The sequence below is a fragment of the Lutra lutra genome, chromosome 16 (genome assembly GCF_902655055.1).
Source record: "Lutra lutra chromosome 16, mLutLut1.2, whole genome shotgun sequence".
Lineage (NCBI taxonomy): Eukaryota > Metazoa > Chordata > Mammalia > Carnivora > Mustelidae > Lutra > Lutra lutra.
The window spans coordinates 31,613,509-31,636,451 of record NC_062293.1 but is presented as its reverse complement, the minus strand read 5'-3'; the positions used below and the strand labels follow the sequence as shown (position 1 = coordinate 31,636,451).

Sequence of the window (22,943 nt, the reverse complement as noted above, 5' to 3'; positions counted from 1 at the left end):
TTCTTTTTTTTTTTTTAAAGTAGGCTCCATGCCCAGCATGGGGCTTGAACTTAGGACCCTGAGACCCAAAATCTCGTACATGACTAACCGAGCCAGCCAGGTGCCCCCCAACACCCTAACTTCTATGAAAGTGATCCTGTGAGGTTGGGAATTCAACTGTGTTGTAATTCAGTGCCAGAAGGACTCACAAGATTCAGTAAGTATACTCACAGCTACCTTTTCTTCCAGCAAAGGACCCAGCAAAAGCAGCAGGAGAATATGCACTGGTGGGGTCCAGTGGGACCCAGCATAAGCCTGTCACGTTCTTCCATATCCAAGGGTACACAGGGGTGCTTTCTTCCCAACAGCAAATCATGGTTAAGTGCAGGGTAGCCCTGCCCCAGCAGCCCTACGTTAACCTCAGGTCTGAGCCCCGGGGAGGGTCATGTAGACTTAACCCACTATTTCTTTTTTTCTAATTTAAATTCAATTAGCTAACATATAGCACATTATTAGTTTCAAATGCATAATCCTCTATTAACACTCTGTTTCACAGGAAGGCTCTGGGTTTGGTTTTCGCTATCTCAGCCCCACAACCACAAGACAGAGTGTTTTTTTAGGGTTGTCACAGAGGCTATGACCTCCCTTCTGCAGACCATGAGCTGTAGATGAAAACTTGAAAATCCTGACTTTTAAGTTAAAGACATCATTTTCATTTTAAAAAAGAGAAGTTACAGTTCTTTGACTAAACCATTGTGCCTTTAGGAATCTACCATATGAAAATAAGGGATATGCATAAAAATATAACTGTCAAGATGAATCACCAGAGCACTGTCTCTAGCAGACACACAGGCGCTGCTCACATGAAACCGTTGTGCCTCACGGTACATCCATGAAATGGAATACTCAGCAGCTATTAAAAATGTCACAAGAGAACATTTATTGACATGAAAAGGTGATAGGACAATTGGTATGTGTGCCAGGTAGTCAGACAACATACAGTAATGATTCCATTTCTGTAAAAAATATATATGCATATATGGCAAAAAAAAAAAAAAAAAAGACTTACAAGGCTGGACAGTAAAAGGGTAACCGAGCTTGTCCCAGGGAAGGGAGTGAAAGGGTGTTTATTCTATTTACTTGTATTTCTTTTTTTTCTCCATAAATCACATCATTTTGTAATGCCAAAATGTCAAACCTATTTCAACGCTTCATTTTGATTAAAACAAATCCATCGGGAAAAAATGGGAGTTCTTCAGAAGCAGAATTTCCAAGTTGCCGCGGAGACAGCCAGTGTGTTCTCAGGAGACGCGGGCGGGAACCTTCACACTGACAGGCAGGCGGGGTTCCGTGGGAGATGGGCAGGAGGCCGGTGCCTCCTACAGCGTCAGGGTCCTGGCTCTGCCTCCCATGCTCCGGGGCGGAGCAACTCACCGCCAGTCGGTTCTACTCCTGCTGAGTCACCATCCTCATCATCTTCAGAGCCATGTCCCCTTGGTCAGAAGGAACCTAGGACCAAACAATCTCCTGAGCCCACACTCCTGGTTCTGGGTTCAGGGGCGATATCCTGAGACCCCGCTCCCAGGAGGAGTGCCGGCTCCGCGACAGCAGCCTAGGAGGACATCGCACCTGAGTGCGCCCCTTACAGGAGGGTCCCATCTGTGGAATGAACCCTGTGCAGGACAGAAGCTTGTCAGACTGCATGGGAAAGACCCTGCTGCTCCATTTGGGGCTGATCTGTTGATTCATTTATTTTTAAAGAGAGAGAGAGAGAGAGAGAGAGAGAGAGAGAGAGAGAGAGAGCGTGCAAGTGCAGAGAGGGGTGGAGGGAGAGGGAGAGAGAGAGAATCCCAAGATGACTCTCCAAGGAGGTCAGAGCCTCAGCTGGGACTTGGTCCTAGGACCGTGAGATCAGGACCTGAGCGGAATTCAAGAGTCGGACACTTAACCCACTGAGCCCCCCCAGGAGTCCCTGCTGATTTCCTTATAAGACCTGTGCTTAAGTTACCAGGACCTAGCCTGTTCAAGGAAGAGCGGAGATTCTAAACAATTTAAAGGATTCTCTGGGACTGGAGTACAAAATAGCCAAGAGGGAAGCTAATAGCAAATCTGTCAACAATACAACAAACAAACAAGATGCTTTGTTTGGGTGGTACCCTATTTTGGTATTATTGTTATTATTCAATTTTCTTTTGTTTTTCCTTTAGATTTTTCAGATAGGTTCCACACCCAGCGTGGAGCTCAAACTCATGACCCTCACATCCAGAGTCACACACTCTACTGTCTGAGCCTGTCAAGTGCCCCATCCCTTAGATTTTTCAGATAATTCCTTTATAAACTCCCTTCCCATACACCATGGAAAAGGGGAGGGACAGCAGCCTCAGTTTCTCCCCCACAAAGATGGGCGTCCTGTTGATGGTCCCAAGTTCTGAGAGCCCATGGCTCCATGATTCACCACAGCACACTGCTGTCCCTTAGGTCCCCTGGAGGCACAGGCACAGTGGGGTATACCAAAAAGATATTTCATCAACTAAAGGGGAAGTGGTTGGAGGTAATTTAATAACAGTTTCCAGGAGCTATTTTAAGGCTGCCCCAACTGATGTCTTGCTTCTCTTGGTGACAAGCCAGAGGAAATGGGCCTGAACTCCGGCACACATGCTCTCCTTCCCCTCCCTATCCCCCTTCCCCCGCCACCTGCCCCTACAGGGCCCTTCTCACAGCACTGTGCCCTAAGACTTCCTACTAGGTCCCTCCCTTGTTGATGCTGAGGGTACTGAGAATACCTAAAGTCACTCAGAAGTCTATCCTCGTACCTCTTCCTCAGGCCTTGTGATTTTTCACAAGTGTCCACCTCAGTGGGGAGCCTGCTTCTCCCTCTCCCTGCCGCTCCCCCCTACTCTCTAGCACTCTCTCTCTCTCTTAAATAAATAAAATCTTAAAAAGAAAAGAAAAAACCCGGACAAAGTGTCCTCTTAACCCTGGGTGCTGCTGCCTTGTTCATGATCTCTCCACATAAAAGGGCAGGCTACTACCTCCTTCCGGTTTCTGAGAGGAAGCTGTCTTCCACCCGCTCACTGCTCGTTCATCTGCTCCACCCCGTTCATGCTGGCTTCCCGGCCAGCCGTTGCCCTGAAAGCGCTTGCCACGAGCTCTACAGATACCACTTGGCCCGAGTCCCCGCTGACACTTCGCTCCTTTATCTGAGCTAGTGGCAGCTTGGGACACCGCCAGCCCCTGGCGACTTTGCGCATGTCCAGGTCCCTGGTCTCCCTCTTCCTTTTTTGGCTGCCCTTTCTCAACTGTCATTTGTATGTCCTTCTTTTACCTCCTGCCTCTTTTTTTTTTTTTTCCAATTTATTTATTTGACAGAGACAGAAGGAGCACAAACAAGGGGAGTGGCAGGCAGAGGGAGAGGGAGAAACAGGCTCCCCGCGGAGTAGGGAGCCTGATGCAGGCAGCACTCAACCCCAGGACCCCCGATCATGACCCAAGCCCAAGGCAGACCCCAACCGACTGAGCCACCCAGGCACCCCCACCTCCTGCCTTTTAAATACTGGTGTACCCAGGGCCTGTCCCCAACCTTTTTCATATTCGACTCCCAAATCTCAGTCTCTAAGAACAAAAATTTGACTCCGGATCATATACACACAGTGTATTCAGTTGCCTTATGAGTGTCCCGCTTGCCGGTTTTACAGGCAAACAGGTACCAAGTCCAGCCAGTTCTCCCTTCTGATGCTTTATTAGCTCCCTCTACTTCTCTTCCTCCTGGATTACTATAAGAGCGCCTTAGAGGGGGCGCCCAGGTGGCTCAGTTGGTTAAGCATTTCTGCCTTCGGGTCAGGTCACACTCCCAGAGTCCTAGGATCAGCCCCGCCGCATTGGGATCCCTGCTCAGCTGCTGCTCCCTCTGCTGTTCCCCCTGCTTGTGTGTGCTCTCTCTGTCAAATAAATAAATAAAATCTTGAAAAAAAAAAAAGTGCCTTAGATTGGTTCTTTGCCCCAGTCTCATCCCAGGCCCTTGGCTTCTAGATTGCTATTTCTTAGACAAATGTGGCGATTTCACTCCTTTGCTTTAAGACCCTCACTGGCACCCCGTTGGTTTCAGGATACGTGTGAGCTCCCAAACAAGGAATCCCCAGCCTCATCTCTCCCCAGTGCCCCTCCTGAGGCTCTGCCCATGCGGTTCTCCTTGCTCCTACACCTCCTCCTTGCCTAGCTAACACCCCTAAGGAGTTGGTTTCTGGAGAGGGCACTTTAGTTCCTGCTGAAATCTCTCTTAGCATCTCCTTGGCCATCCAAGTAAATACACTATGTGGGCTTGATGTACAAATGGAGCTTACAGACGAGTTTTCTAGCCAGACCACAGCCCCTCAGCCCCTTCTCTGTGGAGATTCTGTCCTAAGCACCAGGGGGCCAGGCAGAGAGAGCTTCCCAGAAGGCACCTTACCACCCCTTCCAATGAGTCTCCTCCAGGAAACCACTGTCCTGGGAAGAAGAGAGACCCTGCATTTAAGCAGCCAGACCAAAGCCTCACTGTGAGGGAAGCACCTGACCCCTTGGGCGCCTGCGCAGGTGTCTGCATCCGTACGTGCACACACACGTGTGTTTACAGTGGATTTATCCCTCCAGAATCTCCCTCAGCCTGTGGACAGCCACTCAATCAACCTACGACGTAAGGGGAGATAGTGTGTTCACTTGGTACGTGAAGACCACTTCATCTTTGCACACAAAGCCACTTCCAAACTGCAAATCTGGAAGCTACTGTGGCTCAAACACTCCCCCACACCTTGTCCCATGCACTGCAACTCAGCTTTCCAGGTCGCGAAACTTTGGTTTTCTCTCTCTGAAAATGTTAGGGAAAGACAATTTCTCCCTTCTTCCCCCAAGACAAACAATTAAGAAGAAAGTAACATTAAACTCATTTGAACTAAAAAAATCAAAGATGGAGAGCCTGGCTTAATGCTCTCAGAAGGATTTAGCTTTTTTTAATTGAGACTCTCTAGAGCCAAAGGAATGAAGCACTAATAGTAGGACTTCAGTAGAGACCTGGAAACACTCCCCAAACCAAAGCACTTCTTTTAAGACCAATCCAGGCACTGCACTCATGCATCATCAATCACCCGTGGCCTCCCTCTCAGGGCAGCTAAGAGTCCACGACCAAGGCTGAGGGACACAGCCTCACCATGTGCCCAGCTCTGAGGATCCAGTAGAAAGCCAGGTTCTTGTAGGACTTGACGAAAGCAGACGTTTCCGAAGACTTAGGGTCACTGTACAGAGCCTTCCACTTCAGCTGCTTGAATTTGGGCAGCTCTGCCCACTTCAGTTTCCGCACCCAGGCCTCCTGACCTGGTGAGAGGCACAGAGCAGGGCCTGGCATCAACAGCTGGTTGGGGTAGAAACAAAATCTAGATCCCATCGCTTTGCCTTTCCCAAACTGTAACATGCATAGAACCCATCCTGAGATCTGGTTAAAATGCAAACTGGGAGTCAGTAGGTCTGGGGAGGGCCGGAGACTCTGCCTTTCCAGTGAACTCCCAGTAATGCCCAAGATACCCAGAAGAAACCCAAATGCTGAGAAGCCTGACTACGTTTGCCTCTGCCTTTCCCACCACTGTATGCTCTGAAGGAAGGAAACTGAGGACCTCTGCAGGTGTAAGACTCTCTGGAGGACTGTGAAGTCTCAGGGTGGGGAGATGCTAACGGGGATCCCCTGGGCAGGTCATGGAAGAAACACAGAACCCTTTCAAAGTGGCCTTAGTGCCCTTGGCTCACAACTGGTAGAAATATTCAATCCCACTGACCTTAAGAGGTGCGTCATAGACCTGTCAGACCAGGTGCCTCGATTTACCTGCTGGTTCTGAGAACCTGTCTCTCAGTCCTTAGCTGGCCCTACTGAAACAGAACCACAAAGGCCATTTCCCTCAGGTCTTCAGGTTTAGAGCCAGCAGGGTTTAGTTTCAGTTTAGCCTGCAGAGCTTACCACCTACTGGGCCCGTGACAAAGATTCAACTCAACAGTGCCTTGATCCCATGGCCAGGAAAAGGTCTCCCTTTCTATTTTTGGCAGGAGGAGGTGTAGTGTGTTTCTTAATCATACATAAGGGCCTCAAAATCTGGCAGGCCCAGGCTTCTCTAAGGGGTCACCATGATGAGGGACCAGGAGGCTAGCCGAGGGCAAGCAGAGGCTGACACCCTGCAAATGCCGCACCCCCCTCCCCGCCCCCAGGCAGGATCTGGGACACATTCTTCAGGCACTCCTGGCTGCCTTAAAGCTAAGGGAAGGAAAAGCAAATGAATCCCTAACAGAGATCACAGTCCAGCAAGACCTGTGCTTCCCTCAGTTTACAAATGTTTTCATGATTTACGAGAAAAAAGCATTCTTAGCAATCACCTAACTTCCAGAAGGAAGCTCCCAACTGTCTTAATGTTAATGCTTTACTAGAGGGAGAAACTACTTGAACTTGCCAATAGCAAGGCCTCTAATATCGTGTAGGTCCTCTTTAGCATACAAAAGTTTTGAAAATCCCCCCCCTTTTCCTTACCCCCAACTCCAGAGTATATAATCAGCCACCCCTCAGAAGCCCAGGGCAGCAGCTCATTCTGCCCATGGGTCCTGTCCCTGTACTTTCAGAAAATCACCATTCCGCACCAAAGATGTCTCAAGAATTCTTTCTTGGTGGTCAGCTCCAGACCTCACCCCACCAAACCTCACCTACATTCAAAAACTGTGTCAACACCTCTGTTCTCTTCAAAGAAGTCATGCAGATGAGCGGAACATGAACTGGCCTTCTTCCTGGCATTTCAATGTCACCAGCCCCAAGAATGGCATGTCTGGGGCCAGTTCCCTTCCAGCTCAACCTACCGAACTGCTCTCCTTGGGCACTAAGGAAAAGCACTAAGAGTGCTTTCCTACCTATGGTGTCCACGATGAGATCGAGCTGTCCATTATAGATGGTCACGTTGACCCCGGCTTCCAGCAGCTCGTCCACGATGCTGATGACCGGCTTCATGAAGTCGCCCTCCATGTTCTGGAAGACATTGGCAGACTGGCCTACACATAGGGAAAGAGAAAGAGGTGAGAGCCTGCAATCTGCCAGCATAAAGGGCACCTTTCAGACCAGAACATCCTGGGCTCCGGCACCCGAAAGTAACCATTGTGCTTCACCTAACAAAGGCTGAGCCCAAGTGCTTCACCAACAGGGACCAGCCAGTCCAGAAATCCATGCCCTGAGCCAGTCACCTGAAGCCTAATACCCACGCAGATAGAGCTTGTTAGGCCGGTCTTCTCAGGGAACAATCTCCACTTTGGGGCACGTCTTAGTTTCCCTCCATAGCTAAGTAACACCAGGGCCACACTGTAAGTCCTGCACAAGTGGGGCCACCCTACTAATAAACCAAATCAGTCCCAAAGCAATGTGGAGCTTCCCCGCCAGGGAGCCACGGGGAGGATGAGCCCCAGGCAAGAGAGGAGATGGTTGGCACCGCACCCCTGGCAGATTCCTGACCGTCATCTGTGACACTGAACCCCACAGTGACACCCCACAACGATGGCAACTACTGCGCATTTCTGTCCGCTCGTCATTGGGTTAAGCAAGCACTTTACAAACAACATCGCATTTCCTCTTCAATCCCAGAACGTAAGGGGTCCTAACCTGTTCAGTGGTTAAAGCAGACGAGGCTCCAAGAGGCTAAGAAACATGCCCACAGTGACAGAGCTGGTCAGTGGCAGGCGCGGCTGTGGGCACAGGCCTGGCAGGCCCCACAGTGTGTGCGGAGCCTGAACTGCAAACCCGAGCTCAACGCCCTGGGTGTGGGTATCGGCCAGCCAGTTTGTCCTTTCCTAGACACAGCTGGAGGCACAAAGAGTTTTCTCTATCACTCATCGTCTGCCAAAATGTAGTCTCCTTGCCCGTCCAGCTGCACAGGGCAGGGAGGGTCCCCGGAACCAGAGAAGCTGGCCCTAGAGAACGCGGTCACTGGGATCAACGAAAGGGGCAGAGCAGGCTTGACCTTAGCTGCCTTCCTGTGACCTGTAATGGCTCACACCCCTATTCTCAGTGCCACCTGGCTCCCCGGGGGGGGTACCCCCCAAAAGCTCTGACATCGGATTATTTTTATTTGATCTAATTAACTCCCTCCACCCCCACCTCCATTTCTAGAAAACTCTAAGGGGTGAGGCAGAAATGAAGACACCGGAGCTGGGAGGAGTTCTCTGCGAACTGTAATTTGGGAGGAGGGCCCGTGTACCCTGAGGAAGCCAGGGCTGGAGCCGCGTCTTAGCCTCTCCGCAGCTGTCAAGGGGCTGCCCTAGAAAGGCATCGCTTTGGGGGAGCTCACACATAAAGGAAGCCCTCTTCAGCTTGGCCTGTCTCCCCTTCAGGGATCTGGGAGTCCCACTGGCTCACAGCCTCCCTATAGGACTGAGTTCTGATCTCTGGTCCTGTTTTCTGAAGACCAATAGTTCCTAATATGGCCCCCAGAACAGAAGGCAGTAGACCCTGGAACCACATCCAGCATGAGGAGGTAGGAGGGTGTCAGGAGGTGTAGGAGGTGTAGGAGGGTGTCTCGGGGACCGAGAGGGGGTGGTGCGGAGCGGGGCTGGCCAGGGAGCTGGTCAAAACCCACTCCAAAGGACCTTGGTCTGGAAGTCACACCCACAACCCCCGGTGGCTTTAGGCTTGGCTTTTTTTTTTTTTTTTTAAAGATTTTATTTATTTATTTGACAGACAGAGATCACAAGTAGGCAGAGAGGCAGGTAGAGAGAGAGGTGGAGGCAGGCTCCCTGCGGAGCAGAGAGCCCGATGCGGGGCTCGATCCCAGGACCCTGGGATCATGACCTGAGCTGAAGGCAGAGGCTTAACCCACTGAGCCACCCAGGCGCCCCTAGGCTTGGCTTTTTAATCTCAAGTTTGTTTGTTTGTTTGTTTAATTATGGAAAACCTCAAACTGATAACAAACAGAAGAGTGAGAGGATTCCCTGGTGCCCACAATCTGGCTTCAACAATTATCAACCCCTACCCCATCCTCTCATTCCCCTCCCCACCCACTTCCCTACCAAGGTCTTACTCTGAACCAACGTTGGCAGGTTATTTACTGTCTCTGCATGTGCTTGCTCACCTATAAAACGCGGCCAGTAATGCGGTCCTATCTGCAACCTGTCCTCACCATCAACAAAGCCCATTCTTTAAATGCAGGCCTCTGAACCCGCATCTCTACTGCCCCACCCCCCACAGAGGGCGCTTTATGAGGTCTCGGAAGAGAAGTACCTACCTCCCCAGGAGCAATCCTCAGGAATAATTTTGAGCTTCTTCCTGATGGGACCATTCATGAGCTGACTCAGGGAGTCCTGCTGGAGGTGTCTCACGTGGCGCTGGTAAAGATGAACTGAAACAAACTGGCACCCGGTGAGCCAAGGGACTGGAAATACCACCCAGAGAATGTCTTCCCCTGAGGCTGGGACAGTGTCTAAGAGGGAGGCTTTCAGCTGGAAGACGGAAAGCGTCACCTTCATTCACCCCAGATGGAGGAAGAAAGCCAGAAAGCCCCTGAAAGTGTCGAGATGCTTTATAAATTTTGATCGCTGCACTTTATGTACTTTGGGACCATTGAGACTATCCAGCACGGTCCAAGGCAGTCAGCTGAGACATGGAATGTAGAGGCTCCCGCAGCCTGCTCCCTATGGAGGGAGGACGCTGGGGCGTCAGCATCCTCAGCAAAGCTGGCTCAGCTGAAGGACAGCTCAGTCCAGCCTTCAGAAGGACTGTAATGTGCACTGGGCAGAAGATGGTTTCCAAACGTCAAAAACAAGTGAAAGTAAAAATAAATAAATAAATAAATAAATAAAAATATTTTAAATTAAAAAAATAAAAAACTAAAAAGTTTTTTTAAATTAAAAATTTAAAAAATTAAACAAACAAACAACAACAAAAAAAAAACAAGGGAAAGAAGCCAGATGCAAAAGACCACCCACTGCATGGTTCCAGTTAGACCAAACTTCCGTATCTAGAAACACAGACAGATTAGCGACTGCCTGGGGCTGGGTGTGGGACTGGAAACCAACTGCCAGGAGACACGGGATCTTTCTGGCATGATGGAAATTTCTAGAACTGGACTGTGGTGATGGCGGTGAGCACCTTTGTGAATACACTAAAACCACTGAATCTTACACTTAAAATGGGTGAATTTTGTGGCGTGTAAATTATGTCACTAAGGTTAAAAGAATTCTCTCTTGCATGGAGATGGACACAGGGGTCTCACAACGTCAAGGTTCACTTACCTAGGGGGCTCTGGGTGAATTCTAGGCTGGACTTCACCACAGACGTGGGAGTGCTTTTAGTTAAGATGTTATAGAAGTTCACGCCATCTGTGTTCTGAAATACAGAATGGTAATTGGCTGTTTGTTTATTTATCTATTAATGAAGCTGCATAATAGAGAGGCAACTGGCTTTCCATCTTATCCGAGAACAGCTTTAACTTTGTAAATTTGCCAGGACCAGAAAGAAATGCAGCTCCGAGGGCTGAGACCAGCCGTCAGCCTGATCCTGGGGCAGGGGGAGTGAGCAGTTTATCCACATGAAGCTCAGATGCTGGAGAAAACTAAGGGACCACGTGTTATTCTACAGGGAGAACAGGGCTAAGGAGGGTCCTGCACACTCGTCCTCAGCTGTGCATTCTTCCGTCCTGGCTCGGTGGGGGCAGAATGTTGCCTGGCAAGAATTCAAACATTCACTTCTGCAAAACATATCATTTCTCAGGATGTCCATACATTTGGTCAAGGGACAAGCGGGTCTGGCAGGCCTGGGGTGGTTTCCTGACCTCATCACTGATTCATCAGCTTTATTGTTTAGCACGTGACCCTTTTCAGATCTGCGGGGAGACTCAGAATAGACCCAAACCCTGGTAGCACCAACCAGGGGGCCCTAGCTCCATGTGGGAACAAGGCAAGTGGGCTGCCCCCGAGTGTATCCCATTACCTGTTCAATGACCAATTCTGCTTTCCCCCACAGCTGGGTGGCCTCTTTGTAGAGCCCCTTATTCACGGCATCCAGGACATCCTCTGCAACCTGAGACACCTCCGCCAGGCCTTGGTCATCGAGAAGAGACTGGAATGCAAACCGAGAATGAGCAGGCCTGCTCTACTCAGAGACACAGACCCGGCATCACCGCAGCTGGCAACAGGTGACAGAAAGAAAGAGAGCAAAACGCTGGCAGAGTCCAAATGGTGGGTATAGGGGTGTTCATGGGATCTTTCAACTTTTCTGCACATGTGAAAATTTTTCTCATAAAAAGTTGGGGAGATTTTAAACACTATGTTTCTTATACCTGGAGAAACAGGGAACTGGGCTGATGGTTCATTCAGTTTCCCCCAAGGGTGCAGTGTCAACTTTGTAGGCAAACCCAGCTAGCCTGTCTGTCCTGGGGACAGAGCCATGGAGGGTGCTGAGGTGGGGACTCATCTACTTACCATGCTGTATAGGAATGGTCCCCAGGAGAGCACCGAATCTGAAGGAAACCACACAGGTACAAAGTAAGTCCACCATGGCTCTCCCTTACAAAGAAAAACCCAACTGGGTTCCCTCCCAAAGTGGAGACAGAAGCAAGAAAGCTGGTGGCTTTGGGGCTATTGGCTCCTTAACTCACTGGTGCCCCTGGCAGGGCACCCCCACTCGGGAGGTGGCATGATGCGGGAACCTTTCTGTTGATTCAGGGCTAATGACATGTTAAGTTGGCTTAATCTTGGAGCAGCGAGTGAGTCCTGGTCAGTGATGACATCCCCCCAGGCATGCGGGGTGTGTGGGTGTGTGTGCACGTGCGCGTGCGCATGCACACGCACACAGATTCCTCTCTGCTAGACCTCTGGGCTTTCCGACAGCTTAGAATATTCCCCCCACCCTCACATTTCTGCTCTATATTTGCTCCTCCAGTCTGGGGACACTAGCTTCTGCCGAGGAGCTAATTAAGGAGGAAGACTATGGACTTTGTAATTCAAGCACCTAGGACTACACTACCAGCCAATTCTTTTCTATTCCACAAACATATTTGAGAATTTACAAAGGGTCTGAAGCCAGCAAGGAATTTTAGAGATATAAACGAGTAAAATAATGCCTGCCCTCAGATAGAATAGTTGGGCTTGGTCTGACAGATTTGCAACTCCCATAACTCTACGTAAGGCTAGTACCACTGAGATGTGCCAACAAAGTATCAAGGACCACAACTTGCACACTGGATATGTCACTCCTTTGCTTAAAAGACTTCAATAGTTCCCTAAGGCCAAGCATCTCAAAGCATGTTTCAAGGAGCTTCAATACTGCAGGAGTTCAGCCTACGTATCAGAGAAGAAAAAACAATTCTTCAGTTAAATATCTCTGAGGCTATGCAAAACAGAGTATTTTTCCCCCCTGCAGAACTTCTCAGAGCCTTTCACAGGCCTGTGAAACCTTGAGGAGGTGGAGCCAGTACTGAGCCCTCGCAACTTACCTGACCACGAAGCCCTTTGTATAGCACCTCAGTGGTCTGGTATTCTTCAGGGTACACCCTGAAACATGCAGACGTACCAGGGGACCTCACTATCCTTCATCTCTCCAACTTAACTGTCAAGTTTGTGCCTTAGTTTCTTGAAATAGAGAATCGACTGCAACTTTCCAATGTGCCCATTCCCTGCTGGATCTAGACCAGGGAGGGACAAAACTTTTCTATAAAGGAACAAACAGTAAACATTTTTTGCTTTCCAGGCCAGGTGGCCTCTGTTGCAACTACTTGACTCTGTTGCTGGCAACCTCCAAACAGCCACACACAACATGTAAATGAATGGGCGTAACTGTGTCCCAGTAAAAAGCTTCTCTACCAAAGGAGGGTGGCAGGACAGACTCAACTTGTACGCTGTAGTCCGCCAACCTCTGATGTGCAACAGAAGTTTCTGAGGTGATGGAAATATTCTCTATCTATGTGATCCAGGATAACTCTACAGTCATGTGTGGCTACTGGGTGCTTGAAATGTGGACAGTGTAATTGAAAGATTAAAATTTTTATTGTATGTTAATTAATTTAAATTTAGCTACATAAGGCTACGGCTACCTTCTTGAACTGTGTAGATCTTCTTGAAGACATGGAGCATGTCTGTGCATCCTTCCTAGCACCTAGCAAAATGGCTACTACCTAGCAAATAATAATTGTTCATATAAATTAACAGTATTTCTCTCTCAAAAAAGAAGTACTTCTGGGATGGTAGGGTGAGTGGATCTGAAAGGAGGGATTCAGATCTGGGCAGAAGATTTCTTTTCTCTTTCTTTTTTTTTTTTTAATTGAGAGAGAGTGCGCAAGTGCAAATAGGAAGTGGGGGGGGAGGGAGGGGCAGAGGGAGAGAGAGAAAGAGAAAACACGGGGCTTGATCTCATGACCCTGAGATCATGATCTGGAGCCGAAATCAAGAGTCAGATGCTTAATCCAATGAGCCATCCAGGTGCTCCTGGGGAGGAAGATTTCTAAGGGGAATTTCGTCACAGTAAGGTGAAAAAAGGTAGATTTTGGACAGGATGAATGGCACTTGTTTTTTGTTGTTGTTGTTGTTTTGGTTTTTTAAACTTCTTTTTTTGCTTTTCATTTATTTGACAGAGAGAGAGAGAGAGATCACAAGTAGGCAGAGAGGCAGGCAGAGAGAGAGAGAAGCAGGCTCCCCCTGAGCAGAGAGCCCGATGGAGCGAGCGCTTGAACCCAGGACTCTGGGATCATGACCTGAGCTAAAGGCAGAGGCCTAACCCACTGAGCCACCCAGGGGCCCGATGAACAGCTCTTGTAAAGCCTTGTGTCTTGTGTGGTAGGTGCAGCATCCTGGGTGAGTGCATAGAGTCTGGAGCCTGCTGCCTGGACACGAATGCTGACTTTAGCTGTGTGACTTTAGGAAAATTGTTCAACCTCTCTAAGCCTCAGTTTCATCATCTCCAAAACTGTGATAATAATAGCATCCATCCCATGGAGCTGTCGTAAGCATTAAATGAAGTTAATGCATGCCAAGTGGTGAGTGCTGTTAGGAAACTGTGATGAGACCCCAGAAGGCAGCATAAGGCCCATGGCTGTGACTTTGAGTGAGACAGGGGGCCTCAGGCCTCTGATCAAGGCTTCTGAAGCTTTATGTCCTAGGAGGTCTACCCAGGAAGGAAAAACAAAGAGAAGCTCTTCTCCTAATGCTAACTTCAGAGCTCTCACTTATGCCATTTCAGCCCCGGATGATGCCAAGAATAAGGGCAAGAGACACCATTCTCAGAACCGTTGGGATATCCTGAATCCATTAGAGGCATGGCTCTATAACAAACCGAATCCCCACCTTTAAGGAGAAAAATATTGCTTTTTACAAATTACTATTTTTTTTAAGATTTTATTTATTTATTTGACAGACAGAGATCACAGTAGGCAGAGAGGCAGGCAGAGAGAGAGGAAGGGAAGCAGGCTCCCTGCTGAGCAGAGAGCCCAATGCGGGGCTCGATCTCAGGACCCTGGGATCATGACCTGAGCCGAAGGCAGAGGCTTTAACCCACTCAGCCACCCAGGTGCCCCTACAAATTACTATTTTTAAAAACCGAGGCATCATCACACATCAGAAATCATACATGCCAATTCAGACATTCTGATGAATACACACACCCACGTAATGACCACCCCAATGAAGACAGAGAGCACACACAGCCTAGAAAGTTCCTTGGTATCCCCTTCCAGCTCATTCCCCTCCCTTCTCCAGAGGTAACTTCTCTTCTAATTTCCTACTTTGTAGTTTGATCTTGCCTGTGAAAAGTCACCTTCCGTTGGGTTCGAGTGGTTCTCAACCAGGAACATCAGGAGGAGCGTGTGGGTGTCACACTGGGGTGGGCATACTGACATCTGAAGGGTACAGATGCTGCTAATACCCCACAATGGACAGGACAAGACCCACAACAAAGAATTATGTGGCTTCAACAGCCCTGAGATTAGAGTTAACCCCACCACCGTGACAACTTCCAACATGGGAAGCCACACCCCAGATGTCTGCATCACAAACCACTTTTATCTGTAGTCCCAAAGTGGACACTCTGGTCCTGAAACAATGAACTTGAGTGGCAGGACCTGATGGTAACATCTCACCACCACTGTGAGCAACAGATGGGAATTCCACCCCAGATGCTCATACAGACTGGCGTTTGAATCCTGATGGGGCCACTCATGCTGTTGTGTCAGAGGGCAAATTCCATCACCTCTCTAGTCTTTAAAATGTTTTCAACTGTAGGGGCACCAGGGTGGCTCAGTCAGTTAGGCATCAAAATCTTGATTTTTGGCTCAGGTCATGATCTCAAGGTTTATAAGATCAAGCCCTGCCTTGGGCTTGTGCTGGGCACGGAGCCTGCATAAGATTCTCACTCACTCTCTCTCGATCTCCCACTGTACCCCCTTCTCTTACTAAAAATAAAAGTCTTCAACTGTAAAATGCGATTCTTTTAGTGTAAGAATCAAATAAAAGAATTAATCTGGCCAGCAGCAATCCATGGTAGGAGCTCTATAAATGAGTTCTCATGCCCAAATTTCTTGGACACTCCTGGGGCAAACACTTTCTGCTTTGACATCTCTAAGGATCCAGAAAATTCTGTTTCCCCGTTTTTTGATCTGGACCACACAGCCCCAAGTCCCAGGGAAGGATGGAGAAAAGGAGTAAAGCATCGAAGGATTCTGGACTTACCAACAGGGGAGATCCACGAGTCACCCAAAGCGACACCGGCAAAGTTGCACTGGATGGTCCCTTGCTGAATGGCCTGAAAGAAGAACCCGGAAACACTCTTGCCAAGGAAGCCCAGAGACCTTGTCCCTTCTTCAGCAGGAGGGAGCCAAGCCTTTATCCACCACCTTTCCCGAGCACAAAAACTTCTGCCCATCCTTTCTAAGACTCCCTGGGTATCCGAAGACCTAAGAGACCCAGTGGAGAACCAGAGTAACTCTTTCCTGCTGCCATTTGCAAAATGAGGAAGAATCACTCGAGTTTCTCTCTACTGTTTTCACCAGAGTGTTGGCAGGATGTACGTGGGGTCTGGTGTGGCCCTAGCTTCTTTCCAGGGTCACTGGCACTCTTTCCCCTGAGGTCTGGGATCCTTCACAAGGTGCTGGGGTGGGGAGGACCTGGGTACAGGTCACTGTCCACATGGCAGTTGCTGAAGGGGTGGCGGTCCTCCTCAGGAGGTCCTTGAGGGAGGGAGGGATGCCTCAGAATTATACTATCATTTGTATAAAAATGAGAAAAGAAGAATATTGAGTGGACCCGTGAACACAGATAGGAACAGCACAAGTCCACTTACACACAGATTTTTTCTAACAAATACAATACAGTAATGTAAATGTATTTCTCTTATGTTCTTCTTAATAGCATTTTCTTTTCTAGCTTACTTCACTGTAAGAATAGACTACATAATATACGTAACATACTTTATGTACTCAGCAAGGCTTCTGGTCAACAGGAAGCTATTAGTAGTTAAGGTCTGGGAGAGTCAAGTTATATTTGGATTTTCCATAGTCCTACTTATATGAGAAAATGAATCACTGTTACACACCTGAAACTAATGTAACATTCATTGTGTGTCAACTGTACTCAGACAAACAAACAAAAAAAGTGTTTAAAAAAGATGTATGTGGGGCACCTGACCTATTATAATATATGCTATCCAAAACTTTTTTTTTTAATATTTTATTTATTTATTTGACACAGAGAGAGAGAGATCACAAGTAGGCAGAGAGGCAGGCAGAGAGAGGGGAAAGCAGTCTCCCCGCTGAGCAGAGAGCTGATGTGGGGCTCGATCCCAGGACCCTGAGATCATGACCTGAGTTGAAGGCAGAGACTTAACCCACTGAGCCACCCAGGAGCCCCTCTTTTTTTTCTTTTTTAATTTTATTTATTTGACAGAGAGAGAGACACAGCAGGGGGACAGGGGGAGGGAGAGGGAGAAGCAGGCTTCCCGCTGAGCAAGGAGCCTGATGCGGGGCTCGATCCCAGGACCCTGAGACCATGACCTGAGCCGAAGGCTGGCGCTTAATGACTGAGCCACGCAGGTGCCCCTGCTACCCAGAACTTTTACCTTGAATATATTAGACCTTTGTATCTAACTTACAGTTTCATAGGAAATACAATAGAGAGAGAAATAAGCTAAATAAAAAAACAAAATGAAGATGCTACCAGACAAATCCAGAAAAGGAGACAAGCCATGGTCCGGTTTCTTCACCAAATCAGAGTCATAATAAAGGGGCTGCACTAGATGAAAACAGAATTTAGGGACACCGCAGCCAGATGTAATTCCTGCATCTGGTTTGAACAATGGCTTAGACTAACTGGCTATCAAGGACACGCTACGATCATTAATATTTGAGATGAATATCTAAGATGAAAAAGTACTGAAATGGGAAGGTGAGGACTAGCGACTGAAGAAAGAAGGCTATAGACATTATGCCTAAGATGATCTCATATTGGTTTAAAAAGCGTTTTATTACAGTGCAGAAGCAAATGTAAAGGCCATCCACTAAGGTGCTAGGGGGGCTCTCCACCTGGTGGGAAGGTGACGTTTTATTTAATTTGTGCTTGCTGTATTTTTTTTTTTTTTTTTATTTGACAGACAGAGATCACAAGTAGGCAGAGAAACAGGCAGAGAGAGAGGAGGAAGCAGTCTCCCCGCGGAGCAGAGAGCCCGATGCGGGGCTCGATCCCAGGACCCTGGGATCATGTCCTGAGCCGAAGGCAGAGGCTTTAACCCACTGAGCCACCCAGGTGCCCTGCTTGCTGTATTTTCTAATTTTCTGTTATGCACATATACTATTTCTTATGAAGGTTCATTTTTTTAACAGAACTAATAAATCTTAAAAAAGTAAAGGTCATACGAGCTCACTGGAAACAAACTGGAATACCGCAGGGGACAGGAGAAAATGTGGCGAAACTTTCCCCTCTGTCCCACATGCGACCCCCTGCTCACCGGTCAGCCACAGTTCACATGGCACATACCTTAAACCCTTCCTTTGCTCTCACAAGCTTATACACACACGTACATAAAGAGGCATCCATTCTTTATGACGGCTGCAAAGAGTTCCACGGAAAGATACACTTCCTTTACTTAACTAATCCTCTAAGGACAACCACTGACCTTATTTTCAGTTGACGGGCACTGTAAACAATAGTGAATTAAACATCCTCTGATTTGGGGCGCCTGGGTGGCTCAGTCAGTTCAGTGTCTGACTCTTGGTTTTGGCCCAGGTTGTGATCTCAAGGTTTTAGGATCGACCCCCACACTGGGCTCCACGCACAGTGCAGAGTCTGCTTAAAACATTCTCCTTCTCCCTCTGCTCCCCCACCACCCCACACTCTCACTGACTCTCTCTCTCTCTCTCTCTCTTGCTCAAATAAATAAATAAATAAATGTATGTTAAAAAAAAAAAATCCTCTGACACACACACATGTAAGAATTCCCAAGGACAGGTTCCTGGAACTGAAATTATTGGGTCCAAGGGCATACAGATTTTAAAAGCTGACAGAGACTGCCAAATTGCCCTTTTATTTATTTTTTTAAAAGATTGTATTTATTTATTTGACAGAGAGGGAGACAGACAGAGAGCACAGGCAGGCAGAGTAGCAGGCACAGAGAGAGAGTGAGAAGCAGCCTCCCCGCTGAGCAGGGAGCCCGACGCGGTACTGGATTCCAGGATCCTGGCATCATGACCTGAGCCAAAGGCAGTCACTTAACCAACTGAGCCACCCAGGAACACCGCCCCCCCGCCCAAATTGTCCTTTTAAAATGTCAATTTTCATTTCCACCAAAAGTGCAGGAGAGCACTTATTTCCCTGACTTTTACCAAAACTGGGTGTCACCAATATTTAAATACTTATAAGCCTTATAGATTTGGCTACTAACAAAAGTTGAGCATTTGTCCTATGTTCATGGCTGTTTGCATTTTTTCTATAAATGGCTTGTTTATATTTGCCCATTTGCTACTAGGATATTGTCCTTGTTTATGGTTATCAATATGAATACTTTTTTCTATCATATATTTGTGCACATATACATCTTTTGAAATTATCTATGGAACTCTGAAGTTTAAATGTGCATGAGGTCTAAATATGTCAACCTCATTCTTTTTGGCTTTTGGGTGTTCCATCCTATGACGGAGAGCGTCAGGGGCTCAGTCAGTTGTGTCCAACTCTTGATTTAGGCTCAGGTCAGGATCTCCGGGTTGTAAGATGGAGCCCCATGTTGAGTTCTGCACTGGGCATGGAGTCTGCTTGAGATTCTCTCTCTCCCTCCCTCTGTCCTGCCTCCTTCTCTGGCTCATGTTCTCTCTCTCTAAATAATGAAAAAAAAAATAATAATCATTTAAAAATGAAAAGAAAATTAAAACAATGAAGGAAAGCCTCAGGTTCTCTTACAGTTTGGGTTTTTATGCTTAGATTTTTTTTTTTTTTTTTTTTTTTTTATTTGACAGAAAGAGATCACAAGCAGGCAGAGAGTCAGGCAGAGAGACAGGAGGAAGCAGGCTCCCTGCTGAGCAGAGAGCCCCATGCAGGACTCGATCCGAGGACTCCGAGATCATGACCTGAGCCGAAGGCAGCGGCTTAACCCACTAAGCCACCCAGGCGCCCCTTTTTTTTATGTTTAATTTTTTTTTTTAAGATTTTATTTATTTATTTGACAGAGAGAGATCACAAGTAGGCAGAGAGGCAAGCAGAGAAAGAGGAAGGGAAGCAGGCTCCCCACTGAGCAGAGAGCTCGACGCAGGACTCGATCCCAGGACCCTGAGATCATGACCCGAGCCGAAGGCAGCGGCCTAACCCACTGAGCCACCCAGGTGCCCCTTATGTTTAAATTTTTAATCTTGAACCAATATTTTATGAGAGAAAGAATTCCACATGATGGTTTTTCAAAGTGAGAGCCGTTCGTTTCCATACCATTCACTGAGTATCCTATCTGCTGCCCAATGATTTGAAACGCCATCTTATCATCTTATATGATCATGCCATATGATCCTGTGCACGACACATATATGTTACTTACATACACGTATATACACATCATATTCTGCTACATTTAATCTGTTAGTCTGCTGCTGTGCTAGTACCACATTGGTTTACTTGCTGCAGCTTTCTTTTTTAATTAATTAATTAATTACTTTATTTGATAGAGAGAGACACAGCAAGAGAGGGAACACAAGCAGGGGAGTGGGAGAGGGAGAAGCAGGCTTCCCACTGAGCAAGGAGTCCAATGCAGGGCTCAATCCCAGGACCCTGGGATCATGACCTGAGCTGAAGGGAGATGCTTCACAACTTAGCCACCCATGTGCCTCATGGTGTAGCTTTCTTTATGGCCTGTTCCACATCTGCTAGGGCAACCTTCACTGTTCTCTTTGAAACCTTTTGTGGTTATTACAGACTTTATACAAGGTCCCACTCAAAGTATATTCAATATCAGGTGATAGAGAAAGGAACTCAATCAGTTTTGTCTGAAACCAAAACAACAGTCCTCTCCCCCGTTACCTTATAAAGTTCTAGACCAATGCCGGCTGCCATTTTTCCTCCGTAGGACTCTGAGAAAATGTAGAATGGAATCGTCTAGCAAGAAAAGGGATTTACAAAGAATTAAACATGCTGAATGCCTTTTTTTTCCCCCCCACATGAATTAATTTCACATTTCTACTGCATGTAATGGCCAGACAAATCTCTTTTCTTGGTCTTTTCCCCCATATCAAGCTCAAAACCACTTTTAGAGATGACAGAAACAGAAGGCCACAACCTGCTCTTGGGTGTAGAAAGGTTTTCTCTGATAACAGCTGGACATTGAACTCCTGGGGAAATGGAAGTTAATTCAGATGGCTACAGCAGTGTGACTGCTACCCCCTTTGCTTAGCCGTCCCCGAGTCACTGTTCACCTGAAATTCCTTGTGGCAATCGAAGAAAGTCTTCAGGAGAACCATCATGTCTGACGCCACAGTGGCGAGGTCTTTGGCATACGCGTCACTCCTGTTCACGTAACTGAACCCAGTGCCCACCGGGTTATCCACAAATAGGAGACTGGCCGACTGGAGCTACATGTCACACAGGAAAGTCAAGTGGTACAATCAGTTAGTCACCAACTGTCTTTCCACCCTCTTTTTAAAATTTATTTTTATTTTATTTTTTTATTTCCACCATCTTCTATGCACTTGAACCCAGGCATATGAAAATATCAGTGAGTTTACAATCCTACTGCTAAAAGGGATTTCTTTTTTTTTTTTTTAAAGATTCTATTTATTTATTTGACAGACAGAGATCACAAGCAGGCAGAGAGGCAGGCAGAGAGAGATGAAGGGAAGCAGGCTCCCCGCTGAGCAGAGAGCCCGACGCGGGGCTCGATCCCAGGATCCCATGATCATGACAGGAGTCAAAGGCAGAGGCTTTAACCCGCTGAGCCACCCAGGTGCCCCTAAAAGGGATTTCAAAAAATAATAAGGGACAGGACAGGCACCTGGCTGGCTTAGTCGGTAGAGCTTGCAACTCCTGACCTCAGGGTTGTGAGTTCAAGCCCCACACTGGGCCTGGAGCCTACCTTAAGAAAATAAATAAGAAGGGCCAGGAACGTAGACTACTAAGGCAAAGAAAGGCAAAGGAAAGAAGAGGTATGTCCATATACATACGGACCAAAGCATCCTAGCTGTCACTTTCACACAACACAGTGTCCTAAATGTAATCCGTGAGCTCAGGTAGGACCACACAGTGTCAGCAGGAGCCACGGCTCAAAGCAGAGACAGTACATCCCAGGTCTGAACATCACCCATCCGTTTTTTTCAAGATGAATCCGATTTCCACACCAGTCTGGCCTCCAGAACACCATGAGCACAGAATTTATCCTAATACCTTTTCCAAAGAGGCTCAGGGCTATAGACTCTTCTGTCTGGAAGGATCATCCCTGGTGACACAGTCCAGTCATGTCCTTTACCGATCAGGGAATTAAAGTCAAGAAAAGACCCAGGACTTGTCCAAGGAAGGTCACAAAGCTGGACAAATAATAGCAGCACCAGCATGCAGGCCTGGCCTCCTCACTTCTCATTCAGACTTTGCCGAGTCGTACTACGCTCTGAGTTCTGGGAAACTTGTGAATGAGCCAGTGTGGCACTCGGCTACTACACACGGGAGTGGTATTTCTGTCAGAAGCAAGTTCAGGAATGTTCCAGGCCAAGGGAACAGCATGTGCAAAGACTCTGAGGCAAAGGTAAACTGCACTTGAGGAGGACTAGCAGGGAGACAGACCAAGAGAATCCAAGAACTCCGAGGGAACCTTGAGGAAGAGGCGGTCCCGCACTGAGTCTTGAATGATAGACATGAGTATAGGAAGGCAGGAGAGAGTGAGGGGCCAAAGGAATGAGGTCCACGCCAAGGAACTGGCCAGGCAGAGGCCTGAAGGGAGGGTGTACAAAGACAGATGTTGGGACATGGGGCAGGAGATAGGCAGGGACCAGCTTATGCCCAGGAATCTGGCTCTGATCTTCTGGGAACTGGAAGATATTAAACTAAGGAACTAATTGCATCAGAGAGGCGCTCTGAAAGCAGCCACTAGAGAGGATGGGAAAGGGAGAGATGAAGAATGTTAACACACGTGGGGGTCTAACATAGAGTTGCCAGATGACCCAGCCACTCCACTTCGAGGTAGATCCCCCCCCAAAACCCAAAACAGGAACTCCTACGAATGTTTGTGCCCCAGGGTCCCCTGCACTCATCATCAGAGCCAAAGGATGGAAACAACCCAGCTGTCCATCAACGGATGGAGAGACAGACAGAATGTGGTCCACCGATACAACGGAACGTTATTCAGCCGTACAAAAGGGGCTCTAGTGGCACATACGACATGGATGTACCTTGTAAATATCACGAGACGTGAAAGAAGCCACACACCGAAGGCCACACACTGTATGACTCCATAGTTACAAGACAGCTTACCCAGCCAAGTC

The 22,943-nt window shown here is 47.7% G+C and overlaps 1 protein-coding gene across 1 annotated transcript in view; it reads right to left on the bottom strand.

The window, feature by feature from the left end:
- Positions 1-895: 895 nt before the first annotated feature.
- SCPEP1 (serine carboxypeptidase 1) overlaps positions 896-22,943 on the bottom strand; it is a 32,352-nt gene continuing 10,304 nt past the window's right edge. Inside the window, exons 4-13 of the mRNA XM_047708961.1 lie at positions 20,889-21,044; positions 20,497-20,571; positions 15,679-15,751; positions 11,443-11,480; positions 10,952-11,080; positions 10,255-10,348; positions 9,249-9,362; positions 6,892-7,029; positions 5,162-5,325; positions 896-1,488 (exon numbers count right to left, since the gene is read on the bottom strand). Coding sequence (XP_047564917.1) covers positions 1,426-1,488; positions 5,162-5,325; positions 6,892-7,029; positions 9,249-9,362; positions 10,255-10,348; positions 10,952-11,080; positions 11,443-11,480; positions 15,679-15,751; positions 20,497-20,571; positions 20,889-21,044 — 1,044 coding nt within the window. The 3' untranslated portion in view covers positions 896-1,425. The remainder of the gene's footprint in view (positions 1,489-5,161; positions 5,326-6,891; positions 7,030-9,248; positions 9,363-10,254; positions 10,349-10,951; positions 11,081-11,442; positions 11,481-15,678; positions 15,752-20,496; positions 20,572-20,888; positions 21,045-22,943) is intronic.